The 23965-nt window shown below is 51.4% G+C and overlaps 8 protein-coding genes across 8 annotated transcripts; 5 read left to right on the plus strand and 3 right to left on the minus strand.

The window, feature by feature from the left end:
• Nucleotides 1-243: 243 nt before the first annotated feature.
• Nucleotides 244-5817, plus strand: UHO2_02834 (uncharacterized protein; the record flags this gene model as incomplete). The annotated part of the gene is made up of 1 exon (XM_041555622.1): nucleotides 244-5817. The coding sequence occupies one exon, from the start codon at nucleotides 244-246 to the stop codon at nucleotides 5815-5817; it is 5574 nt and encodes a 1857-aa protein (XP_041411556.1).
• A 419-nt stretch (nucleotides 5818-6236) lies between these two features.
• Nucleotides 6237-8267, minus strand: UHO2_02835 (uncharacterized protein; the record flags this gene model as incomplete). Its single annotated transcript, XM_041555623.1, has 1 exon — nucleotides 6237-8267. One exon carries the CDS (start codon nucleotides 8265-8267, stop codon nucleotides 6237-6239), a length of 2031 nt encoding a protein of 676 aa, XP_041411557.1.
• Nucleotides 8268-8557: 290 nt separating this feature from the next.
• UHO2_02836 (uncharacterized protein) lies at nucleotides 8558-9430 on the plus strand (the record flags this gene model as incomplete). The annotated part of the gene is made up of 1 exon (XM_041555624.1): nucleotides 8558-9430. The coding sequence occupies one exon, from the start codon at nucleotides 8558-8560 to the stop codon at nucleotides 9428-9430; it is 873 nt and encodes a 290-aa protein (XP_041411558.1).
• A 1125-nt stretch (nucleotides 9431-10555) lies between these two features.
• On the plus strand, nucleotides 10556-11755 carry UHO2_02837 (uncharacterized protein; the record flags this gene model as incomplete). The annotated part of the gene is made up of 3 exons (XM_041555625.1): nucleotides 10556-10682; nucleotides 10883-11670; nucleotides 11723-11755. The coding sequence occupies 3 exons, from the start codon at nucleotides 10556-10558 to the stop codon at nucleotides 11753-11755; spliced, it is 948 nt and encodes a 315-aa protein (XP_041411559.1).
• Nucleotides 11756-12045: 290 nt separating this feature from the next.
• Nucleotides 12046-13251, minus strand: UHO2_02838 (uncharacterized protein; the record flags this gene model as incomplete). Its single annotated transcript, XM_041555626.1, has 1 exon — nucleotides 12046-13251. One exon carries the CDS (start codon nucleotides 13249-13251, stop codon nucleotides 12046-12048), a length of 1206 nt encoding a protein of 401 aa, XP_041411560.1.
• Nucleotides 13252-13788: 537 nt separating this feature from the next.
• On the plus strand, nucleotides 13789-14665 carry UHO2_02839 (uncharacterized protein; the record flags this gene model as incomplete). Its single annotated transcript, XM_041555627.1, has 2 exons — nucleotides 13789-14400; nucleotides 14480-14665. The coding sequence occupies 2 exons, from the start codon at nucleotides 13789-13791 to the stop codon at nucleotides 14663-14665; spliced, it is 798 nt and encodes a 265-aa protein (XP_041411561.1).
• Nucleotides 14666-14810: 145 nt separating this feature from the next.
• Nucleotides 14811-17963, minus strand: UHO2_02840 (uncharacterized protein; the record flags this gene model as incomplete). Its single annotated transcript, XM_041555628.1, has 1 exon — nucleotides 14811-17963. The coding sequence occupies one exon, from the start codon at nucleotides 17961-17963 to the stop codon at nucleotides 14811-14813; it is 3153 nt and encodes a 1050-aa protein (XP_041411562.1).
• Nucleotides 17964-20816: 2853 nt separating this feature from the next.
• On the plus strand, nucleotides 20817-23570 carry UHO2_02841 (uncharacterized protein; the record flags this gene model as incomplete). Its single annotated transcript, XM_041555629.1, has 3 exons — nucleotides 20817-23029; nucleotides 23111-23193; nucleotides 23266-23570. The coding sequence occupies 3 exons, from the start codon at nucleotides 20817-20819 to the stop codon at nucleotides 23568-23570; spliced, it is 2601 nt and encodes an 866-aa protein (XP_041411563.1).
• Between the last annotated feature and the right edge of the window lie 395 nt (nucleotides 23571-23965).

Raw genomic sequence — 23965 nt, forward strand, 5'->3', positions numbered from 1 at the left:
AACGCTGTCAGCCTTCGGCTTGTCCGACACGGGCGAAAAGCAGGCACCGGATCACGGATCGAGTCGTGGCTTCCTTCGCTCAAGTGCACACTTGCCTTGAACTACAGGAGAGTCGATTTCCTCCACCAGCACAGCCACCTACCATTCAGCCCCGTCATGATCGGGTCCAGAAGGAGGAGCTTGCTTGGCTGATAGGCTCGTCGCTTGGGCAACAAAGTCAGCAGGTGTTGTATGCCACTGGATATGAGGCCTCAATACCCTTCCAGCCTGAGCGTCGATCGCTTCACCAGTACTAGTGATCGTCGCCACTCCTCTTCCTCCTCCACCCAACACCAACGACCAGAGATCAACCAACGTCCCATCGTATTATGGACCCATGACCCGCCAAACTTGTCTCGTAATGAGGTCCTCCTCAATCCCGAGTTTTCGCTTCCTCGTATGGCTGAGGCCGACCTTCTCCAGCTCACATTACCCCAAGCCTCGCCGCTGCCTCGCAACAACATTCCCTTTGGACCCAAGGATCGCGTTCGCAGCCTTGCCACCAAGGCTACCTTCGTCTTTCGAGCAGCACAGGCGACAGCCGATGCCGACTTGATCGCTCGCCAACCTCAGCTTCAAATCAGTGTTTCCAAGAACATTGCCAACAACTACGGCTTCTACAACCGTGCCCACGCTATCCTCACCCGTGTGTCTAAGCAGCACTACACCATCGATCATGTCGAGCTCTACTTCCGAGACCAGTATGTCGGTCGAGCTGAGATGTGGAGGGTCTTTCAGAACCTCGAGGATACCTGCGTCTATTGCGGTCAGAAGGTGACCCTAGCCGGAAGTGTTCGAGCCACCATCGGTCGTATCTTTATCAAGCAGAGCAAGGTCACCAGTGGCTACGTTTCAGCATCCACCAAAGCCATCTTCCGATCAGAATCAGCCAAGTACAACCTCTTCATCCAGCTTGCAAGAGAAATGTGGCAGTTTGACGAGGATGGAGAGATCTACTACGAAAAGGCGCTGCAAGGCTTCATTCCCGAGCTTCTCCGACGTTGGAGGGCAGTACCCACCAATCATATCCTCACTGTAATCCTCTTTGCAAGAGTGCACTACGACCAGTCGGAACTGCATATGCTCCAAGGTCCAATACGACAGGACTGCCAAGCGAGGTACTACATTGACTATTACAAGGTCGTTGTGGATCTTGAGTCAAACTGCAATTGGGATGCAGTCATGACAACCCTCAAGGAGGAGTTCTTCCGTTTCCAGCACGACATTCTCTTGCTCCCAAGGCCCATCTCAGGTCCTCCTGCCTCGCACGAAGAGCTTCACGCCGATCTCATCCGCGATCGTGTTCACATGGCAGGGCGACTATCCTATTCCTACCAAGGCAATCTGCTCGAAGCGATCAACCTTGCCCTCAACCCCTTCGACCAACACTACATTGACCGAGATCTCAATCGCACCGGTCTTTCCATGGTCTTTGTCACTGCAGGTACAGGTCACTTTGACGTTGACAAGAAGCTCCTCCGTCTCACGACGGAGCGTATGATCGAGAACGGAACAGGTCTCGACTTGGTCTGCTTGACCAAGATGCCGCTTCACTCTGTACCTTTGTTCCACTTCAAGTCGCACTACCCAGATCCGAGCGAGCTCAAGCAGAGCCAGACTGCCGCCACCAATCGTCAACGACGTGCTGGTACTGGTGCTGGTGCTGGTGCTGGTGCTGGCCCGGGTAAGACAGTACATCGACCAGGCCAGCCACCATTGCTCTCGCGGCACTCTTCCTCACGCATGGCCACTTCGGCCGCATCTGTCGCAAATCCGCCAGATCCGCTCTACTTTGACTCCAAAAAGCCTGTCGAAGAGGAGCAAGACTTCTACTCAATGCCACATTGGATCGACTGCAGCTTCTACAATCTGCAGCAGGACAAGCCTTTCCGCGCTGACCGCTTCGTTCCTCGTTGCAAAATGTACGAAGTTCAGATGATGGGCATCATGGAGAATCAGATCTCTGATATTGCCATACCCTATCTCGATCTCAAGCCGGTCAACAAGGCATCTTCGGTCTCATCTTGCTACTATCTGCCACGCTACATGGGCCCTTCCAGCTCTGGATTCATGTCTGAGCCGCGCAACAGCGAGGTCTCGGATCTTGCACTTGCCGGGCTCTCGCCCAAGCAGCAACGCAGGATTGCAAGCGAACGCTTCGACCACGATGTGTTCAGAGACGTTCCTCCGTTGATCAAATCTCCAGCTCTGAAGCAGCTAGCGGGCGTTGTGAGCGGCACCACGACCATCGACAGCCCGGCAGCAAGTGAGATCCACAAACCATTCGACAGGCCCGGTCTGCGACGTAACCCGAGCTCAGGCTATGGTACAGGGCCACACACAAATGCTAACTCAGCTGCATCCTCCATCTCACCAGGGAAAGCTGGGGCAAGCAGACCCGCTGCTCCTACAACGAGAGCCTCGCGACTCGCTAGGGAGACATCCTTCCGAGAAGAGGAGCCCGACAAGAACTCTTCGGTCCCACCATCACCCTCAAAAGCACGCTTTACTAAGCTGGAACCCACAACCTCTCGACCACCGCTTACTAGGCCAGTCTCACAGATCGTCACCTCGTCGAGCTCCAACATCAGATCACGGCCTGGATCGATTCACTCTGTCAACACCTTTGCGCGTGGACTGATGCCTTTGGAGCCGATTGGCAAGGCAAAGGCGCTCGTTGCTCCTACAGATGCTGTCCTATCTGCTACTTCGCATGCTTTTGACGATAACACATTTGAAGAAGACGGCGCAAAGAGAAATGAAGCGGATGACAGCGTCAGCACGTTAAGCTCAACCACTCAGGCCAAGGCTAAAGGCTACAGCTGGCTGTGGAAGACCCTGACCGGCTCGACGCCGTCAAAGGCCCACAGCACAGATCGCGAGACTGAAGACGACGCATACTCTGGAGATCTCTCAACGCCAGCTACACGCAGTATGCAGGAGGTCTTGAGCGCACAACTCCGACAGCAAGCCGGTGTGTCAGGCAAAAGTGGTAGTGCAGCACGCAAGCCTCAGCCACCAGGTCGCTTAGTACGCACTGCCTCACTGCTTTCTGTGCACGAAGCGTCCAGTCCTGCTCCGATCAAGATTCCTGCACAATCTACCCCAAGAACGAGACAAGAGCAAGAGGCGGAAGAGAAGGTTCTTCGCGACCAAGAGGCGTATGAGCAGCAGCTGGAGGAGGAGGAAGCTCTGCAGAGGTATGCTCAGAGAGCACAAGTCGACAAGCAGACGCTCGTCAATCCCTCCAATCCGAGCAAGAATTTGAGGAACGATGGCTCGCAGCTACTGAGATGGCAACATTTGTTCCCAAGGCGCTTGAATCACCATGCAGTCAAGTGGCGATCTATGACTACGCCTGCTTGTCTGCCGTTGACGACCCTCTACCTCCCGTCGGAGAGCGATCTGGTGGCCATGTGGAGCGAGCATCCTCACACGACCTCGATCTCGGCAGAGACATCTTCGTTCTTGCTGAAGAAGTCGAGCTCGACACATCCTGCCCTGGCTGTACTGCGAGAGATGGCATACCACCGTCTTGCGCAGGGTTATCAATTCATCGTGCCAGCAAGCAAGCAGGCTCGTACGGTCTCGAGTCGCAAGCTTGTCGATCCGAAGCACTTCACTTTGAGATGGCCGTCTGAGCTGCTTCAGCCAGGCAACCTTGCGACAGGAAATCCAATCTTCCTCAGTGTAACCAACCAGATCCACCGTATCTCCTACGACAGGTCCACCTCTGCGATCAACGTGAAGAGGTACGTTCGCAACACGGAATATTCAACCGACCCCATCGACTACGATTGTTGTATCTGGCCACGTCACTTGCCAGGATACCAGACAGTCAAAGCGCGATTCAACTATCCCGACTCGGCGAGCTACAACTGGACCTACCTCGACTCGTTGATTGCAGGTTATGTAGACGAGAAGTTCGTCGAGTCGCTGAGGTACTGGCGAACACGATTCGTGTTAGTGCCTTCGGAAGGGTCGCCACCGCCGATGAAGGCACCCACGGGTGAGGACTTGGACGATGAAGAGATTCGACTCATCGGTACGGATAAGCTTGCTGAGCTCTTCCACCGTGCAAGATTCGTGAGGAGCAAAGAGGAACGTGATCAGACACACGTACAGCGATTCTTGCCCACCTCGCTCGACCCAGCCATGTCACTGCAAGATGAGGACTTCATGAAGCAGCTAGCTGAAGAAAACGCCAGGCAGCGCGCACAGTCGGCTTCTTCCAAAAAGCGTCTACATAAGTCTTTGGCAGGGCGTGCACTCGAAGCTGTGGTCAAGGACATGCGGTCAGGTGGATTGGTGATCAATGATAGGATCTGGCATAGGATGTTGTACTCGGACACGTTCACGGGTGCCGATATGGTTACGTGGATGTGTACAGAGTACACGGATGTGCGGTCGAGGGAGGAAGCGGTAGATTGGGGTATCAGGTTGATGGAAGATGGCCTGTTTGAGCATGTGCATAAGGCGCATGGCTTTTTGGACGGTCACTACTTCTACAGGCTGCGGAGTGAGTATGCTGGATCGAGGGGCGTCAAGGGCGGGTGGTTTAGGGGCACCGATAGTCGGCGAGGATCCTTCGCGGAGAAAGAGACACCAAAGAGGCCACTTGTGCACTCTAGCAGTCAGCACTCTAGCAGTCAGCACTCAGGGTTGAGCTCTGGTGAAGGTAGACGTTCAGCTTCTGGTGAGGTTGGCACGGAGAAAGGCGCTCCCTCTACCTCAACTGCAGCTCCACCCTCCCGATCCTCAACCGGCGGTCACTCACGCAACTCCTCGATGCACCACGCTCACCCACCCTCGCTCAGCATGTCCTCCACCACCACCACCATCCCCAGCACGGCGCCCGCTAAAAAGAAGAAGAAAATCCAACTCTCCCGAAGCCTAATCATCGACGTCGATCCCGGTCGTCGTTCCGATCGAGCGGAAGTAGCTTTCCTCCATCACGACATGGCTCACAATCCTGCAAACGGATTCAATTTCCAAATCCACTGGCTCTCCACCACGGCACGATTTATCGAAGACACAGTGCAATCTTGGACGCGAATCCTGGAACGCTATGGTCTGCGTCTAATCGAAGCACCCATCGGTCAGATCAAAGATGTTTCGCTGCACAACCCTTTTCAAGCTGCGGTGCAGATTGAAGTTGCACTACCGCCTCCAGCACCAGAGATGTATGAGAGGAGATTGCCGAGGGGAACATTGGCGGATCTATGGTTTGAGTATGCACTACTGAGGAAGTTTGGCTTTGTGTTGGATCAGGAGGCGACGAGTCGATATGGAGGGGTTGCAGTTCAAGTTGGATATAGTAGTAGACCGAATCAGTTTGAGTATAGTCAATTTGTTCATAGGAGTGGAGTTGCCTTCGTACAGGTACTGGGTGGTGTTGATGGATTTTTGTGGCTAAACAACAGACTGTTCAATTCGCATTTCCATGCAGGTTCTCAGAGACAACAACATTCCCGTCCCACTGAAAGGGGTTCAGCTGCACCCACTCAAGGAGGAGAAAAGGGAGAAGTGGTGGATGGAGATAAACTTCGTCTGGAGCTGACGAGGTTTTGCTCCAACTGTGAGGAATTGGCTAGATTCTACAGAAAAGTACTAGCGCAGCTGCTGCAAGTGGAAAAGGAAGAGAGTGAGAGAGAGGAATTGGCTAAGGAATATGTTGAAAGTTTGTTTCAGGAAGCAAGTGCAGATCAAGCAGGAGGAATCGCTGAGAGAGACAAGGGAAAGGGAAAGAGTAGAGAGGTATGTCATTATTCAAATTGAAGCAGGTGTAACTTTAGACGCTTAGCCAGACGAGTTTTTGTTTTTTTTTCCCCCATAAGGGCCAAGGATGAGATGCAGCCAAGTATAGCGATGTTCTTGATGGGTGATTGGGATGACTTTGCAATACGAAGTTATCTTGGTGAATTTGTGGTATTAGTAGTGATGCTAGTGTTGGAAGTCAATGATTATTTGTTCCGTCTGAAAGGTTTCAGAACAACCTCGATGTGCAATCTGACTATAGCTTCTCTAAGACAAGGCAATGGCTTAATGTTGCCAACTGATCAAACAAGTCCAACGGTTAACATTTCAAGCGTTCTACCACAGCAAGAGATTTACAAAAAGACTGTTCACCTTCTTCCAAACACCATATTACTCAGCTCATGCATCATTCAAATATCAATTACCCGCACACTACCAGCCTAACACTCGAAAATCCTAGCAGTAGAAACATTAACCCGACTCCACTTGTTCCTTCTCACAACCAATTGCCACACCAACAACTGCGGCCATTGAAGATGGTACAACGCAAAAAAAGGCCAAGGATCATCCTTGGCAAAGCTAGGATCGGTAAAAGGTGGTAATGGTGCTGGTGCTGCTAGATCCAAGTGCATCTGTTTGTCGACGCCAGTGGGGATGGTTACTTTTGTTGCTCCGGCTGTAGCTATCGCTTTTTGCGGCCACATAGGGTGGACAAAATTCATCATACCCTGCACTATAGGAGAGGACAAGAAAATTGCAGACGGAATCAGACGCGCAACAAGGTCATGGCCGATCCAACTATGTGGTAAAGCAGCGGAATGCGGTGAGGTGTAGGCCCAAGAAACGAGCCATCTTGCATGATAGAAGCGCATTCGAGAGGATGCAAAGGTCGCAGGGAGATCTGAGAGGGCTGCTAGATCGGATTGTGTCGCACAAGTTACGGACTGTGGGTGTTCCATTACGGGCAAAGAGAGTGAGGAGAGGTAGGAGATTTCGTCCATCTCTGACACTTGTTTTGCTGTTTTCGCTCGGTCTCGTGTCGCTCGGACCTTGGAGTTGGTAAGGGAACTCGGCACCAATGCATCTCCCAGCTCCGGATGGCCAACTAACAGGCAAATAGCTGTGTGAACACGGGGATTGCACTCGATCGCAACCAACCTTTGCTCCAACTGGCTAGTCGCAGGCTGATAGATAAAGTCGATACTAAACTCTCCCGTGATCCCGGCGCTCTCTGGAGCGTGCTTGCCGACAAGCGTTTCTCTATTCCACACTATTGTGCGGATCGGTGGGCTGGGAGTAACCAGCGAAGATTCGCGTTCGGCTGAGGATGAGGGTGAAGAGGAGGAGGGTGAAGAGTTGGATTGACCAAGCTTTTCAAGCCGATAGAGGAATTTCATCGTCCAACGCAGTGCTAGCTCACCTACGATGGTGTGCGAAGCAGGGTAGTAGGTCATGAGCATATCGTTGCTTGGACAGCAGACGAAAGCGGTAAGTTTTCCATCTACTACCGTTGCGTGTGTGCACCATTCGGTCGCCTTACCCGCATTCGCACCGGTCGAGGGTGAGGAGTTGTCAATTCGATCACCGATAAACTCCTGCAAGATGTAAGGCGTTGATGGGCAAAGTGGGATGGAAAGGTTCGAGAGTCTTGCCCTGGTCTTTTCCCAGTCGACCTGGCGCGTTCCATGCTGCAGAAGAGGGTAAAGCGTCATATCTGCTCGTCCAACATCATCCAGTTCAGCAGTACATTTCAGAATGGACCTGGGATACGCATCGCTCTGCAGCTTTGCCAGCGCTTCATCCACAGAAAAGACAATCTCGCTCCGTGGTGCAGCCATGTGCAAGCTCTGAAGGAGCGAAACAAACCGATCCTTTTCGTGCAAAGCTTCAACAAGCTCGGGGGTTTGAACTATGCTCCGCACCCTTCCCTGCGTCTTTTCCAGCAAGATGGCAGCTGCAACCGCATCTTGAGCCGTACTGCCTGCTCCTGAACATGGGAAGAACAAATCGACTTTTTCTTTCAATGCGATATCCACCAGTGCCGCGACATACGGTGTAAGCAGTCTGCCTCCCTTATCGTTCTGCCATTGCTTGCTAGCCGGCAACGAGGAGGGAGGTAGAAGATGGAAGGAGGAAACAGAGTTGGAGAAACGGGTAGCAGCTAGCTTACCCCAAGCTTGCTCTTCGACTAGAACGACACGCCATCCGTTGCGTGCAAATGTTCGGCAGATGGCGAGGGATTTTTGCATCCGTGCGCCATTCACCAATACCGTTCGCTCCGTAGGGTGGGTCGAGTGGCCGTTGGCTTGTACGAGCGAGCGACAACGAGCATGGCTGCAAGAGCTGCCGGAGTGGGTGAGCGAGAAGAAGAGCGAGATGACCAACGAGATCGGTAGCAAGACGAGCGAGAGCAAGAGAAGGAGGAGGGTTGAGAGAGTGGATTGCAGTCTTGATGGCAGTTGTTGAGCCATGATGAGGGATGTCGTGGTGAGGGATGTCGTGGTGAGGGATGTCGTGGTGAGGGATGCCGTGGTGAGGGATGCCGTGGGGACCGTCTCCTCGCTGTGTATGGGATCGAGGAGCAAGTGGGTGCGATCGATCGCTGTCACTTGAAGATATGCGGATGACACACCGTCACATGAAATGTGGAGCAAATCCTCTTGCCTCCACAAAGCACTTTACTACTACTACTACCACTACTACTACTACTACTACTACTACCACCACCAACTCCTCGCAGTGCGGCTGTCGAATTGACACCATGTCGTCCCCTTCATCCAAGCCAGGCGCATCGGGCAGGCAGCCCAAGACACCGGTCTACATCCAGGAGGTGACCCCCGAGATCACGACGTTCGACTACCCTTACAGCCGTTTCGGGATACTTGCGATCGGTGGACGTAGTATCGCGGTCAAGATGCGCGATGGAAAGCTCTGGGTGGTGGCAAGCACGCCTTTAGACGAGCCGACGAAAGCCAAAATCGATAGCATGGGACAAGTGGCCTACCTCGTTGCTCCAGACAACGTTCACCACCTCTTCCTCAAAGACTTGCACACAGCCTACCCATCGGCCAAAGTGGTGGGTAGGCAAGGTCACGAAGAAAAGCGACGGGATGTCAAGTTCAGTGGCATCTACGGCAAAGATGCACCTTGCACCAAGTACGGTTACGAATCCGAACTGGTGCCGCAATACTTTGCCACTTTTGCCAACCGGGATGTCGCTTTCCTGCACAGGGACAGCCAAACGCTCATCACAGCCGATCTCTTGTTCAACCTGCCATGCAATCAGCAGTATCGCAACCCACCAGCGGGTAGAGCAACTTGGTGGATTCCAGGTGTCGTCTGGTTCTGCAAGTTCTTCAACCCTTACTCTGGCTTGCACAAGACTTTTTTGGGAAACGCCGGTGTAGCCAACGGCATTCCAGGAGTCAAGGAGGGCGGCACAGCGGAAGGCGGCACAGCGGAAGAAAGCAAGAAGAACTTTGCAGAGGCAGCATCGAGAGTTGCCAAGTGGGACTTTCTCCGTATCATCATGCTGCACGGAGACATTATCGAGAAGCACGGGCAGGAGGCTTGGAGGAGTGCTTTTAGCCAGTATATCGAGGGCCAAGGCAACTGCAAGTTCAAGTCGTCGTGAGCTCAAGCAGCAGTGCCGAGTGTGATGTGATGTGGTGTGAAGAGCTGTAGTCGTGACTGCATGTCGATAGTGTTGGAGTGAATGATAGACTTGGAATGGCAGAAGGCGTGGTTGTATTACGTATGTCGAGGGCGAAGGGTATGTACAAACAGAGGGATGAGTGATGGAGAGCGAACTAACTGACTCGGGCTGTTTATATACGTCTTTGAGTTGTGAAGGATAGAGTGGCGGTCTCAACATAACGAGGCACTGCAAAAGGTCCATACAGCGATAGAGGCCAGGTGCTTACCTCCTCCTTCTATCCCTCCCTGATACAGTCGTCGGAGAGCCGAGGTGTTCGGCACGATTCGATCGTCGGGGAGGCCGAAGCTGTTCGGCTTGGCACAGGCGCGATCGGCCATTCCGACGATCGGCCTGATACTACCTGATACTACCCGATATTACTCGATATTACTCGATATTACTCGATATTACTCGATATTACTCGATATTACCCGATATTACCCGATACAAGGAGGAGGCTCCCAGGGATATCGGGCTGCGATCCAACTGGAAAAAGTCAACTTTCACGTCTGTGTAGTCTCGCCTCGGAGAAGAAGAGAAAGAGAGGAGAAACGCGGCTCTCCATTTTGTATTGCTAGTGTTGATTTGGCGGGTGAATACAAACTGCGTGGAGGTGAATACAATTGCGTTTGGTGAGAGTTTGAAAGGATCGAATTGGCGATTTTCTGTGTGATTTGGTGCTCTGTGATTTGGTGCTCTGTGGGTGTCTGTGCTGTGTAGTTGGCTGCTGTGTAGTAGTTGGTCGTTGGCTGCTCTGTGCTTGCTTGCTCTGTGCATTGTGTGTGTGTGTCGCGATCGCAACCCGCACTCTCCATCGCTATCCTCGACTAGCTTGCTTTCCTTCTTTCTTCTCCAACCCCCCTATCGCCTTCTGCAGCCGCTCATCTTTGCCTGCAAGTTCTGACTTCCGACCATCGATCCCCCCCCCCGCCTCGAAAAGGATTCAGTCCACGGCTGCAAGCGGTCTAGCATTCCTCTCGTCAAGCCGTAATAGCGTTCAAGCATAAACAGCCAGTTTTAAAAAGACAGCAACCTCGTCAAACGATCCCCGCTTCGCAAAACATGTCTGTCGAGTGCGTATATGCAGCCTCTAGCGCTGCGCTTGCATCAGCATTGGTGTCTCCAGCAACTTGCATAGAGCTTTCACCTCTCACAATGCTGATTCCCTTGCGTCGTCTCCGAGATAGCAGTAAGGAAAACTGACAGCTCTTTTCTTGTTTTCCCTCCTTACGTCTTCTTGCCTAATTGCAAACAGACTTAGCCCCCACGTCCATCTGGGTTTTCCTCGTAAGTTCCCCGGCAAAGGAGCAGCCTCTCATGTTTTGTACAACTTGGCACTGACTCTCTCGCTGCTTCTTCTCGAATTTGGCCGCCTTTGCCATCTCGCAGGACCTCTCACCCAGCTCGTCAAGCGAACTTTGACCGTCTCCAACCCCAACAACCAGCCTGTTGCTTTCAAGGTCAAGACCACCGCTCCCAAGCAGTACTGCGTTCGACCCAACTCGGGCCGCATTGAGCCTGGCGAGATGGTCGAAGTGCAAGTCTTGCTTCAGCCCATGAAGGAGGAGCCCCCTTCTTCCGCCAAGTGCCGAGACAAGTTCCTTGTGCAATCCACCATCATCACTCCCGACTTCGAAACCGCATCCCTCCAAGAGATTTGGCCTGTCATCGAAAAGGAGAACAAATCAGCAATTCACGAACAAAAGATCCGATGCGCTTACCTTCCCGCTACCACCGCTCCTCTCGCCGAAGAGGACGAAGGCAACACCAGTCACCTCTACGCTGATGAACGCTACACCACCGTTCGTGGCGCACCAAACAAGTCGAATGGCGACGACAGCTCCTCTTTTCAAACATACAACCCTATTGCTGCTGCTCAGGATGCTTCTGCCAACACCGATGGTCCCACGACTCGAAAAGCTAAAGAGGCCTCTTACGCTGCTGCAGGTGCCGTTGCTGCAGGTGCAGGTGCCGCTGTTGCTGCTACACGCAACGCCGCTTCCGGTGCTGTCAACCGTGCCTCGGCTGCTAACACTAGCCATGTCAGCAACTTGTCCCAGAACGAATTGCAAGCCCAAGTCGCTAGACTCAGGAAAGAGTTGGATGAAGCTAAGAGAGCTGGTCCTACAAGTGGCAATGTGCACACTGCTTCGGCTGAAGGTGTACCCGTTCACATTGTAGCTGCTATTGCCTTTGCTGTTTTCGCCATCACTTATGTTATGTTCTAAGATCCAGTTGCAGCCCAATCGAGCAGAGCTATGACCAATGCCAATGCTATGACCAATGCCAATGCTATGACCAATGCCAATGCTATGAGCAATGCCAGAGCTATGAGCAATGCCAGAGCTATGAGCAATGCCAGAGCTATGAGCAATGCCAGAGCTATGAGCAATGCATCTTGTAGCCATTATTCTTTCAACCCTTTGTTTGATGTTCAAAGAATCCACAGCAAACAAGACTGAAGACGAACAGGAATGAATTGAACCACGAACCATGCTAACGACGGATCTACATATCTGTATCCAATCGCCAAAGGTGCAAGAGGCAGGGCTTTACTTGACCTTGCTAGCCCTCCTACTGACACTGGACGCTGTTTTTCTCGGTCTTGCACTAGCAGCCTTAACTGGAGTAGATGTAGCTGCCTCATTCTCCACCGTAGCAGCAGCAGCAGCTTTGGCGCGAGTCTTTCGTGGAGATGGATCCTTCTTGCTCGGAGTTGCTACAACTTGCTCTTGCTCTTGCACTACTGCTGATTTCTTGAAAGTTGCCATCTTTTTCTTACTGCTGGTCTCCTCAGTCGTCTCCTCCTCCAAAAGGGCGCTACGCTTCTTGCTGTTCTTGGGAGAAGCCTTCTTCGCAACCGCAACGAGCTCGGAAGTCTCGGATGTCAGAGCTTTGCTGGGAGTAACATGGGTCTTGATCCCCAACTTGGCATTCCAGATGGGCAAAGCAGCACTATTCCCCGTCTTGACATCCAAGTTATGCACATTCTCCCATCCTCCTTTGACCTTGCCCAATAGGGCGGGAAGAAGGGCGATTACATTTTCCGTCAGTTGCTGCGCACTGTGTTTGTTCAGATAGCCTATTTTGATACTACTACAACTTCCTTTATTCTTGACAAACGTTGTGCCACTGATGGCACTGTCGAGTTCCTTCCTGAGTGCCTCTCCCTTTTTGGTAATCTCGACGGTAATCGGGTTTTTCTTGGCATCAAAAAACACCTTACCACACAAATTGGGCAAGGTAGGAACAATCCTATCATCCGCCAAAAAAACATCATGATCCTCAACCAAACGTCTCCTGGCATCAAAAGGTTTGAATTTTCCCTTCAACTTGGCCACCCCGACCACGCGACTGATAGACTTGATTTTTTCCTGTACCAGAAGATCCTTGGATTCCCTCTGAGGATCCTTTGTTAAAAGACAGACCGAGATTTCACCTGGAGTGTGAAGTGCATGCGGGAGGTTGATACGCATTGGTTTAACGTGTGATCTTGGGTTGAGCCTATTCAAGGTCACTTGCAAATAGACCACGTTGCAAGGATCACGCAGATTTCCTGATGGTCCATCGAGTGGCAGAGCAGAAGAGCCAGTGCTGGAAGAACGACGGCCAACATGCGCAGCAAGCGCTTCAAACGCTTTAACTATTTGCGCCCGGTCCAGGTTGGAGTTCGATACGCCGATCTGCTGCGATGTTGCAGTTGCAACTACTGGCTTTTCTGCCACAGCGAAAGCGGTGCGTTTTGTCTTTGAAGGCATCCTTGAAGCGCTTTTCCTGGAGAGATGATGAGCGTTAGATGGTGAAGCGGTTCAGATGGTGGAGAAGCATTTTGGCGAGACAACACAATTCAGCTTTCCTTCGCTCTTCTTCCAGGCGAAAAATTCAAGCCCGGATTTTTTGGGCTTTCGAAGAAGGCATGTTGTGTCAGGATTATGTAATCTCCCATCGCGTTTCTAAATATTCTACCTCCACCTCTCCAAGTGACACAGGAATGTTGTGTCAGAATTATGTAATCTCCCATCGCGTTTCTAAATATTCTACCTCCACCTCTCCAAGTGACACAGGAATGTTGACACAGGAATGTTGTGTCAGGATTATGTAATCTCGACTCCATATTCTACCTCCACCTCTCAAAGTGACACAGTCTCGTCACTCTGCTGGAGCTTTTCTTCTTTCCGTCTTGCCTCACTCTATAGCTCTTCGATATCGCATCTTTCATCGCTCGCTTCCTCCCTAGCCCGAGCACCGCTCTGCTCCGTCGTCGTCCACGCACCAAAGTGCTCTACTCGCCAAAAATGGCAGCGCAAAATGCAATCGCAAACCAGTTTCAACCCCTCTTCCAGGAACTGGAAACCGATCGTTCCCTCTCGGATTGTATCCGCGAAAAGAGCAAGGAATTAGACCAAACCTATCGTTCGCTCTCATCCCTGCTCAACTCTATCCACTCTACCAAAGGGTCTGAGTTTGACTCGCTTATCCAATCTTCGCTCCCGCTTATCTCGCGGTGCAGATCACAAATCCGCGATCTAGCCGAGTTGGTTCCTCAAGGCGGATACTATCGCTGGTGCGATGACTTTTCCTTTTCTTTGCGAAACGTTGCTTCTTGCCTCATCCTCATCCATCTTTTGGCTACGGGAAGCTTGCTTACAAAACATCAAGCAGCTATCATCCTTGGTCTAAGCGAAGCGCACGTCGATTCGAGTAAGCTCATGCTTTCCACAGAGGACTATTTGCACGCAACGATCAATGCCATCAACGAACTTGCTCGGCTCGCAGTCAACTCTGTCACCCTGGCCGACTTCAGAACGCCTTTGAGGCTAGCATCCTTCGTCAAGGAGGTTCATGCCGCATTCCAGCTGTTGAATCTAAAGAATGATAGTCTCAGGAAACGCTTTGATGGGCTCAAGGTATGTCTCAACGCCCACCGCAAAGGCAGAAGGGTTGCTAACATTCACATTGCTTTTGCTTTCTCCGCGGTGGCTGCAGTACGATGTGAAAAAAATTGAAGAGGTAGTATACGATATTTCCTTACGAGGCCTCATCCCACCGGGCCAGGATATGGGTGGACAAGGTTTGGCTTTTGCACTTTCTCATACCGAACGCGCTGCCTTGGTGGACAGACTCGCTTCTGATCCAGCAGTGCCTGCCAGAGGTGATGCTATGCAGGCCTAAACCGCTCCTCTCCTTTTCAGTGCTGTGTGTTTGTTCTTTGATCATTTGCCACAAATATACACTCTGACAACGCTGGACAAGACTGTGGCTTTGACAAGTACGCTTTCAAGGCTATGTTGGCGAGCCAATCCGAGGTCGGCTCGATTTAGAGCCTCTTCACCTTCTCATCCTGCCCCTGAGCAACTTGCTGAATCAACTTGATCTGTTCCTCTGTCAATTCACCGGCAATCTTAGCCCAAACCTCGGGTCTCTGTTGCTGATAACTAGCCAACAAGCGCCTAAACTCTTCGAAAACCGGAACTGCATCCATCGGACTCTCGTAACTCAATTCATCCTCTTCATCCTCTCCTTCTTGATCCTCTTGATACTCTTCTTGATCCTCTTGATCTTCGAACTGCTCTCCATTAGCCGCTGCTCGGAGCTTGGCGCGCTCACGAGCGAACATTTCCAAATACTCGTTCTCTTGGTCCACTACATCCGTGTCGTCATCCACATCCTCGTACTTGCTCGGATCGAGCGAAACTGCTCCGGTAGAGGAAGCGAAAGAGGTTTCCGTATCATCTTGTTCCTCTTCCTCCTCGAACGCTTCCAGCATCGCATTTCGTCTTTGAATCGCTTCGGGAAGAGTATCGAGTTGGGTAGCTAGAGCGACTAAGAATGCCGCAAGGTTGCTTTCGATCGGTGCTGGAAGAGAAGAGGGCTCCAGGGAGAGCAGTTGGATGATTGCACTTGAGGCTACTTTTTTCTCGTGCACTCTAGTCAACTTGGGTAGCAAACAAGTGATCGCACCGAAGAGTTGAGTTGTAACCCCGGCTGCCTCTAACACCTGTAGGGTTGCACCAGCATTATAAACGAGCGCGTCGAGAATGACGATGATCGACCATTTGCGTACATCACTCTTCGCCTTCTCCTCGTCCACGGTATGGGGCAGCAGAGCCTTTATCATCTGCGGCAAAGCCTCATCCACACCCCCGCGAAGAAGGAGTAGGATTACATCGGCAAGTTTACAAGCAGCCACCTGATCGGTAATGCCCAACTGATCAGAAGTGATCGCTGTGAGAAAGATATCCACCAACATGGTCTTATACTCTGCACTACCCTGAACTACTTGCACTCCATAACTAACACAGTTGTCGATCGTAGGCAACATCTCGGAAAGATAATCGATCCCTGCAGCTTTGAAAGAGTTGTAGATGAGCGTAAAGATATGCCACATCCCCGGCGAAACCTTCTTCTGGTAATAGGTAAGAGTATCGGTAAGCTCCAAACAATCATCGAAGAGTTCCACGCAATCTTTCTCGAGTGTATACGCAACAATAGGCAGCACCACCTGCTCCAGCTTCTCCAAAATCTCGGGTTTGCTTTCGGCAGAAGCAATGATTTGAAAGATGGTATTGAGACAACCCATAGCAGCAAAGAGTTTATCATCTTCGTGATTGTCCAGGTCGAACTGCATCGTAGTATCCGCATTCCTGTCTGCAGATTCGAGATTCTCGTTTACCAGCCTCAGGTAGGAGTTAGCCATCTGTTGGGTCAGCTGGATCGAGAATGGCAGGAGCTCCTCGGAGAAGTTGGCTACAACCTTGCTCTTGGTGGGTGAGAGGATATCCAGGTCCGTTTCATCCGAGAGTTTAAGCAACTCTTGCATGAGTCGTGCAGCGTTGGGCGCCATAGCCGAATGCACTTGGTCATGGTCGATAAGTGAACCGATGGCTTCGGCAGCCACGACCCTAACAGGAAGCTCCGGATCAGCGATACAGTTCATAACGCCAGTCAAGGCGGCTTCCAAGCTCGAATTATCCGTCCAAGCGATCCCGTTATGGTCGAAACTCTTGACCAAATCGCATGCTCGATAGCGCAAGAACTTATGTCCGCTCTTCAACTCGGGGATGACGTGCTGTGCGAAAAAGCCATTGAGCATGGCGGAAACTTTTTCGTGGGAAAGCATGGTGCAATCCATCGCTCTGCACAGATGAAAAGCTCCATCCTTTTCCTTGGCCGTCCTGGAGCCGTTGGGATAGTCGTTGACCACCTCCGTTACGAACTCCAGCAAGGGCATGAAAGCAGATTTAGTACGCTTGGCGGCAACTGTCTGAACAAAGGTCGCAGCCGAACCGGAAACCGAGCCGATTTCCTCAAAAGGATCCAGATTGGCCCTTACAAAATCCACCGGATCCAACTGCCACAACTCCTCATCCTCCTCTCCAAAGCAAAGTCTCGGGAAGATAAAGGAGCGTGTCAACTGCAACACATGAGGCTTCAACAAGGCCCACGTAGACTTGGGCTTAACGCATTCCGTAAAGAACATGCACAAAAAGCAAAAAGCCTTCTTGGAAATCCACATGCCCGCTCCACTGTTGGCCTCTGCAATCCTCAAATACACCTTGAAAATCTCCGGTGCGAAGGTCTCGACGAAGTTGTCCGCAAAAGGTTTATACTTTTTCATATCCGACGGTAGTTGCGAAGGGTTTCCATAGCGAGAGAAGAGTTTGTTGAGAGAATGGAATGCCCACTTTTTTGCCTTCCACCAGGGAGCGAGCTCCTTGCCATCATCATCCGCCGGCAGCTGACTCGGATCGATTTCTTGCTGCACGACGTTAAGGAGGAAAGTACCCCAAGGAACGATCGACTCGTGCGACTGCTGATGTTTGCTCAGCTCGGTATGCATCGAAGTTTTATAAACCTTGAGTATTACATAAAGCATCTCACCCACTTGTGCAGACGAGACGTTTTCCGAACGCAGCAAGCCATTGCCCGTCTGCAGTATATGCGGAAGTGTCGCAGGAGCGAGCTGCTCCATCATTTTTGTGCCATTAGTCCATCTATAAGCCCTAACCACCTCCAAGAGCGCACGCAAACCACCATACACCTGCTGCGGATCGCGACTCTGGAGAAGCTGTCCGATCTGATCCATCAACTGCGGCCATTGTTGAGGAAAATCGCACCTCGCAATAGTGCCCAGCGCATTCGCAACATGAACCCGAATCTGAGCGGGAGCTTCGACGAGCGTGGAGAGAATCACGGATTTGATCGAATCCCTATCGCCGGCAGAAATAGTTGCCAGAGCCGGTCCACCTCGGACCACAGCCGAATCCCAATGGCGACGGACGCGGTTCTTGAAGTAGATCGACGCCGCTTGCCGGACAGCAAGGTCGATATGGGGCGAGGAGACGATTGAGAAGACCGAGGAGAGCATTCCATCTTGGCATTCCACTTTTTTGAGCTCCAGTTCCGCTGCTTTGCGAGAGTTGGCGTTTGGGTCTAGGGAGTGCGTGAAGATTTGGACTAGGGCGTCCATATTGAGCAATTACGATGTGCCGCTGAGATGGACAGTGTGGATAGTGGTACATTAGAAGGGAGGAAGCGCGGGAAGAGGGGGAAGAAGAAGGACAAAACCTGCTGAAGAGCTTTTCTTTGTGACACACCGACACACACACACACGGTGGGGGAGAAGATGAAAATGATTTTTTTAGGGTGGTCAAAGCGTTCGAAAAAAGGCCAAAAAAAAAAAAAAAAAAAAAAAAAAAAAAAAAAAAAAAAAAAAAAAAGACTTTCTGGATTCATTCGAGTTGAGGGAAACGTAAAGTTGAGGGAGATGCGACGAAGCAGGGATCCCGGCCGGGATAAAACTCCCAACGTAGCCCCGTGTGCGCATGCGAGCTACAAAGACTTTGAAACGCCTGGACTCGAGCTTGTAGTTAGACTATCATCATCTACGCAGAAAATCAGATTCCTCAACTGATTAAGAGTCTGAAGCTCAGCAGCTTCTAGCACCTCGCCACCAGGATGCCACCAAGAGTAGATAGCATAGTGCTACTTGAACGCACCATGCAGATGATCAGGGAAACTCATGCCAACTGGGATGAAGACCAAGTCTTGGAGCGCACCTTCTCGCTAATGAACCTCCAACCCAACACCAACCAAGCGGAGAAGATCCCTAAGTCGGTGCTCAGCATCATCTCGCAAATCGTCAAGCTCAACAAGAACAACTGGGCCATCTGGGAGCCGATGTTCATGGACTGTATCCGCCCAATCAAGAACGCCAAGCGGATCCTCACTGAGGAGATTTCCAGTGGCCATACCGACTATGATGAGGAACTGGACAGCCACTTGCTGGGTCTCATCTTGTCCTCCTGTGACCACGGACCCACCAGCCATATCAACACCTACACAGTGCGGGAGCAAGGTGAGGAGGAGCAGCTCAGCTCTACACTCTACAAGAAGCTCAAAGCTGCTCTCACAATAAATGACAAAGTTAAACTCTCCGCCATTCACGACCGGGTACATGAAGTCAAGCTAGCCCAGCGCAACATTGTCAACCTCGGTAAGGAGCTCGATCAAATCTGGAATGACGTGTCAGGGGTCTCGCGCCTGCAACCCAGGTCGGTCCGTCGAGATACTCGGTGACTATCAAACTGTGTGACAGCTATTGTCTCGGTATCGGTGACTATCAAGTTGTGCAGTGACAGCAGGTGGCGTTCGTTGTATACACTATCGTAGGTTTCGGCTGACCTCTGTGGACACTCCGTTCAGGGGTAGCTCGGCACGATCGATATCAATGTTATGATGACACCAAGGTCTGGTGTGAGTGTTAATGATGATGAGGTTGATGGTGTTGGTGATGGGATTGGTGATGTCGATGATAATGAGGTTGATGCTGTTGGTGATAAGGTTGGTGGCGTCAACACGAGTGTCCAGTGTGTTGACTTGATGCTTGAAGTGATCCCCGGACCGCAGTGGACTACTGCCTTCGGTTCTATCTATATCCAGACCGCTAACCTGCTATGGGCGCCTTCGGACGTCAGGTAGTGGTGATACAACACACACACTACGATGAGGAGCAACCTTGATAGATTGCTGCTATGCTGACTGTAACTAATGAGTACTTGTGTTTCTAAAGTATTGACTAGTTGTATGGTGAGTAGAGTGGATGGGGATCCACTCGACCTATGATGATGAGAAAGCATGGTTATATACCTCTTCACAGCATTGCCAGCGATGCTGCTCCTGCTCTCTCTCCAGAGAGTACCTTCTTCATCGAGTATTGCTCAGGGGCCTCTCCTGCTTAGCACCCCTGTGCCTCTTGTCGACACTGCTCCTCCTCCTCATGACCTGGTGTCGACTCCTTCGACACTGCTCCTCCTCCTTTGATCAGTGACAGTTCCTTTGGCTCTTGTCTCTCGAGCCCCTGAATGGTAACCATCTGCATGCTCCTTGAGCTTGGTCCTCTTCGTGGCTTGTGCTTGGCCCTCCTTTGCATGTGAGTCCATAGGAGTCCATGGTCTCCATGGAGACTGCACTACGACCATGCTCTCTACTGGTGTCGACTAGGTCTTCGATACCTGTGCTCCTTCCATATGAACCCATGACCCTCCTGCTTCTTGAGCATCCAGGCCCATGACATGACGCAGCCAGGCTCGGCAGCCGCATGGACGAAAAGCTCAAGAAGTCTACCCTGTACCACTGCGTCAAGGACGACTGGCTCTACACCCAGACAGTAGACTCCCTCAAAGCTGCTCAACCTGGTTGCAGCTATGAGTATGCCTATCATGCACTAGCTAAGAAGCACCAAGAAGCCGAGCTCTCAGGTCATATCCGAGCCATGGCCAGAGTCGCAAGCAATAGAAGTTCAACAGGCCAAGCTGGCGAGCATAGGCAGATTCTTAACCAAGAGGGCTACAATAGGGGCAGGTGCGACCCCGCAAACCCTAACGAACCAGCCAAGTGCTATAAGTGTAGGCAACCCGGGCACATTGCCATCAACTGCACCAACAGTCAGGAGGGAACTCCTACCCAGCAGGGATAGGGACTCAGGTGCACCTTCTTCGTAAGCAACACTGGCAACTGCAACCAAGACAGTACATGGATTCTCGACTCTGGAGCTACACATCACATGGTACATGATGAGGGTAAGCTCATTGCCCCGATGCCGAAGCAAGGATCCATAGATACTGCTGGACATGAATGATTGCGAGTACAGGCAATAGGCAACGCAACTCTGCGAGTAAGAGATGTTAAGATACCACTCACTGATGTACTTCACGTTCCCAACCTTAGCAAGAACCTATTGTCCATCCCAGCATTGACTGAAAATGGTGCACGCGTGATATTTGAAGAATCTGGAGCTACTATCCTCCAGCATGACAGGAGCATGGTCAAGAGCAAGACCAACCGGCGCAAGAAGAGATGGGAGGTTTATGGTGACTCCCTAGCAGCACAGCTCAATGATCCCCTAGAGGGCATTGATGCCACCACAACACCAGCAAAACCCGCAAGCCACATGATGAGCAAACTATGGCATGAACGATTTGGTCATCCTGGCAGGAACAAGACCAAGCAAATCCAGGCCCACTACTTAGGAAAAGAGACACAGCTTGGACATGATGCAAGGGACTGCAACTGTTGCAGCCAAGCAAAGCAAACATGCGCAAGAATGACAAGTAGCAAAACAGAGCGAGCCCAGGCACCCCTGGAGCTGGTACACATTGACTTGATGATGGACCTGAAAGGTCATCCCAACTACCACCATGCACTGGTAGTTGTAGATGACTCGTCATCCTATGTATATGTGAAACCACTCCTCAGCAAGGCCGAAGCTTTCCCTGCTCTAAAGGCATGGATCAAGGCAGCAGAGATAGCAACGGACCACACGCTAAAGTGCATCCACAGCGACAATGGAACAGAGTGGTCCAGCTTTGGAGCAGAAGAATGGAAACGAGAAGCAGGGTTCAAATGGCAGAAAACCACACCATATGTCAGTGCCCAGAATGGGAGAGCAGAGTGCATGATCAGATCCCTTCAAGAAAAGATGTGTGCAATGCTTGTCCAGAGATCAGTACCAAAGGAGCTGTGGCCCTACGCCATCATGGCTGCAGGGCACACACTGAACTTGACACCCTCTACCGAAGCAAATAGGATTCCATACGAGGACTTCCACCACAAGTCGGCACATGGTTTGGCCAAGCAGCTGCGTGTCTTTGGTTGCCTCGCTTGGGTCCACCTCCCCAGGAAGGATCATACTGGAAAGCATGGCGTAAGAGCAATCCCAGGAATCATGGTCAGCTATGATGACAAGCACAAGGGCTGGAAATTCTTCACCCCCAGCCACACCCCATCTATACGGTGGAGCAACTCAGCCACATTCCATGAAGCCAAAGGTTGGCATGATCGCCCCAGTGTGCAGAGCCCACTGCAGTTCGGTTTCGAGAGCCTCGAAGCAGAAGGTACTAGACCCGAGACAGATAGCGACAAGCCCAAATTGGAGGTGGAAGTACTCGACATGGAAGACCCACTTCCCAAGATACACACTGCACCACCCGCTGACCCTACAGATGACAACAGGTCGGAGCTCGATGTTGAAGAGATAATTGGAGAAGCACACACAGCCACCCTGAACCTCACGCCGACCTTAAAGGAGGCACTTGCCAGCGACAATGCACAACAATGGCAGGAAGCCATATGCAAGGAGCTGGATGGACTTGAGGCAATGGGAACATGGGAGATTGTGGACGTTCCACCAAACACTAGACTTGTCGACTCCAAAATAGTCCTTCGGCTCAAATTGGATGCCGATGGCATACCTGTCCGGCACAAAGCGAGACTCGTTGCACAGGGCTTCACACAGTGGGAGGGTATCGACTTCGAAGAAACCTTTGTGCCTGTGGCACCACTCAGTGCAATAAGAGCCCTGTTATCCTTGGTAGTGGAGCGCAACTGGGAAGTCCATCAGCTTGACATCACAATGGCTTACCTCAACTCCATGCTCAACCATGTGATCTACATGAAACCACCAGAAGGTGCCAAGGTGCTGAAAGGGAAAGCCTACCGAGTCATCAAGGGACTGTATGGCCTTAAACAGTCGGGATGGGAATGGAACATGGAGTTTGATAAGTTCCTGCGACGCTCAAACTTCCACAGGCTCGACTGCGCACCATGCATCTACACCAGAGGAGAAGGGGATAACTTTGCAATAGTGGTCATCTATGTTGACAACACGTTAATTATAGCTCCAACCCTAGAAACAGTAAGGCGTATCAAGGAGGAAATAGGCCAAAGATGGCGGATGGAGGATGGTGGCAATGTCTCCCACTTCCTCGGGATTAAAATCACCAGGGATCGAGAAGCGAAAACCATGGACCTCGAGCAAACCAGTTATGTTAAGCAGCTTCTGGATGAACATTTGGACAAGCGCAGAAGGAAGTCTAGCGTACCACTCCAAGACATCCCAGTCCCAGAAACGGCAGCAAGCATAGCAGAATGTAAGGAGTACCCACAGATCGTCGGCAAACTCCTGTGGCTGTCTAATGGAACACGTCCAGACATCAGCCAAGCCGTCGGCATCCTTGCACGCTATATGACACAACCGTCAAGGGAGCACTACAACGCCACACAGAAAGTACTCCAATATTTGGACCACACATGAGATATCCACTTGCAATATGGCAGCAACAAGCAACAAGACTTTCTGATGGCACACAGCGATGCAAACTGGGCAAGCGACGCTACAGCACAACGCAAAAGCTCATCTGGTTCAGTGGTGTTTGTGTGTGGTAACCTGGTAGCATGGAAATCAGCCCTACAGCGCTGCACTGCCTTATCAGCGGTGGAAGCAGAATTTGTAGCTGCAACAGAAGCCACACGAGAGGTCCTGTTCTTCAAACACCTCTTCAAGGCCGTCGGAATTGATGTTGGTATCCCTACAATCTTTTCAGACAACACTGGCACCATCCAGGTTAGCAAGGACCCTGCGCAACACTGGAAGTTAAAGCACATTGACACCAAATACCACTTCATCAGAGACAACGTGCAAGATGGAAAGGTCAGGATCAAGTACATTAACACTGCAGATAACTTGGCAGACCTCTTTACCAAACCAGTGGGAAAGACTATACTACAGCACGCGTGACAGGAACTGGGCCTAAAGGCCCAGCATGATGCAGTGGCCCAGCAGTCTCCTGCCTTGCCACTGAGGGAGGCAGTTGAGGGAGATGCGATGAAGCAGGGATCCCGGCCGGGATAAAACTCCCAACGTAGCCCCATGCACGCACGTGAGCTACAAAGACTTTGAAATGCCCAGACTCGAGCTTGTAGTTAGACTATCATCATCTACGCAGAAAATCAGATTCCTCAACTCGTAACAATGGCTGGAGACGTGTCAGAACCAAACATAGTCTATGGGGTCTGCAGAGGGCAATTAACCACTGACAATACGAAACCACACATCAGTGGCTATGCATGTGGGATGCAAAGGTGTTACCATGACAACTTAGGAGCAATGTGAGGGGTGAACTAGTCATAGAT

The sequence above is a fragment of the Ustilago hordei genome, assembly GCF_900519145.1.
Source record: "Ustilago hordei strain Uho2 genome assembly, contig: UHO2_contig_04, whole genome shotgun sequence".
In the NCBI taxonomy this organism is placed as follows: domain Eukaryota; kingdom Fungi; phylum Basidiomycota; class Ustilaginomycetes; order Ustilaginales; family Ustilaginaceae; genus Ustilago; species Ustilago hordei.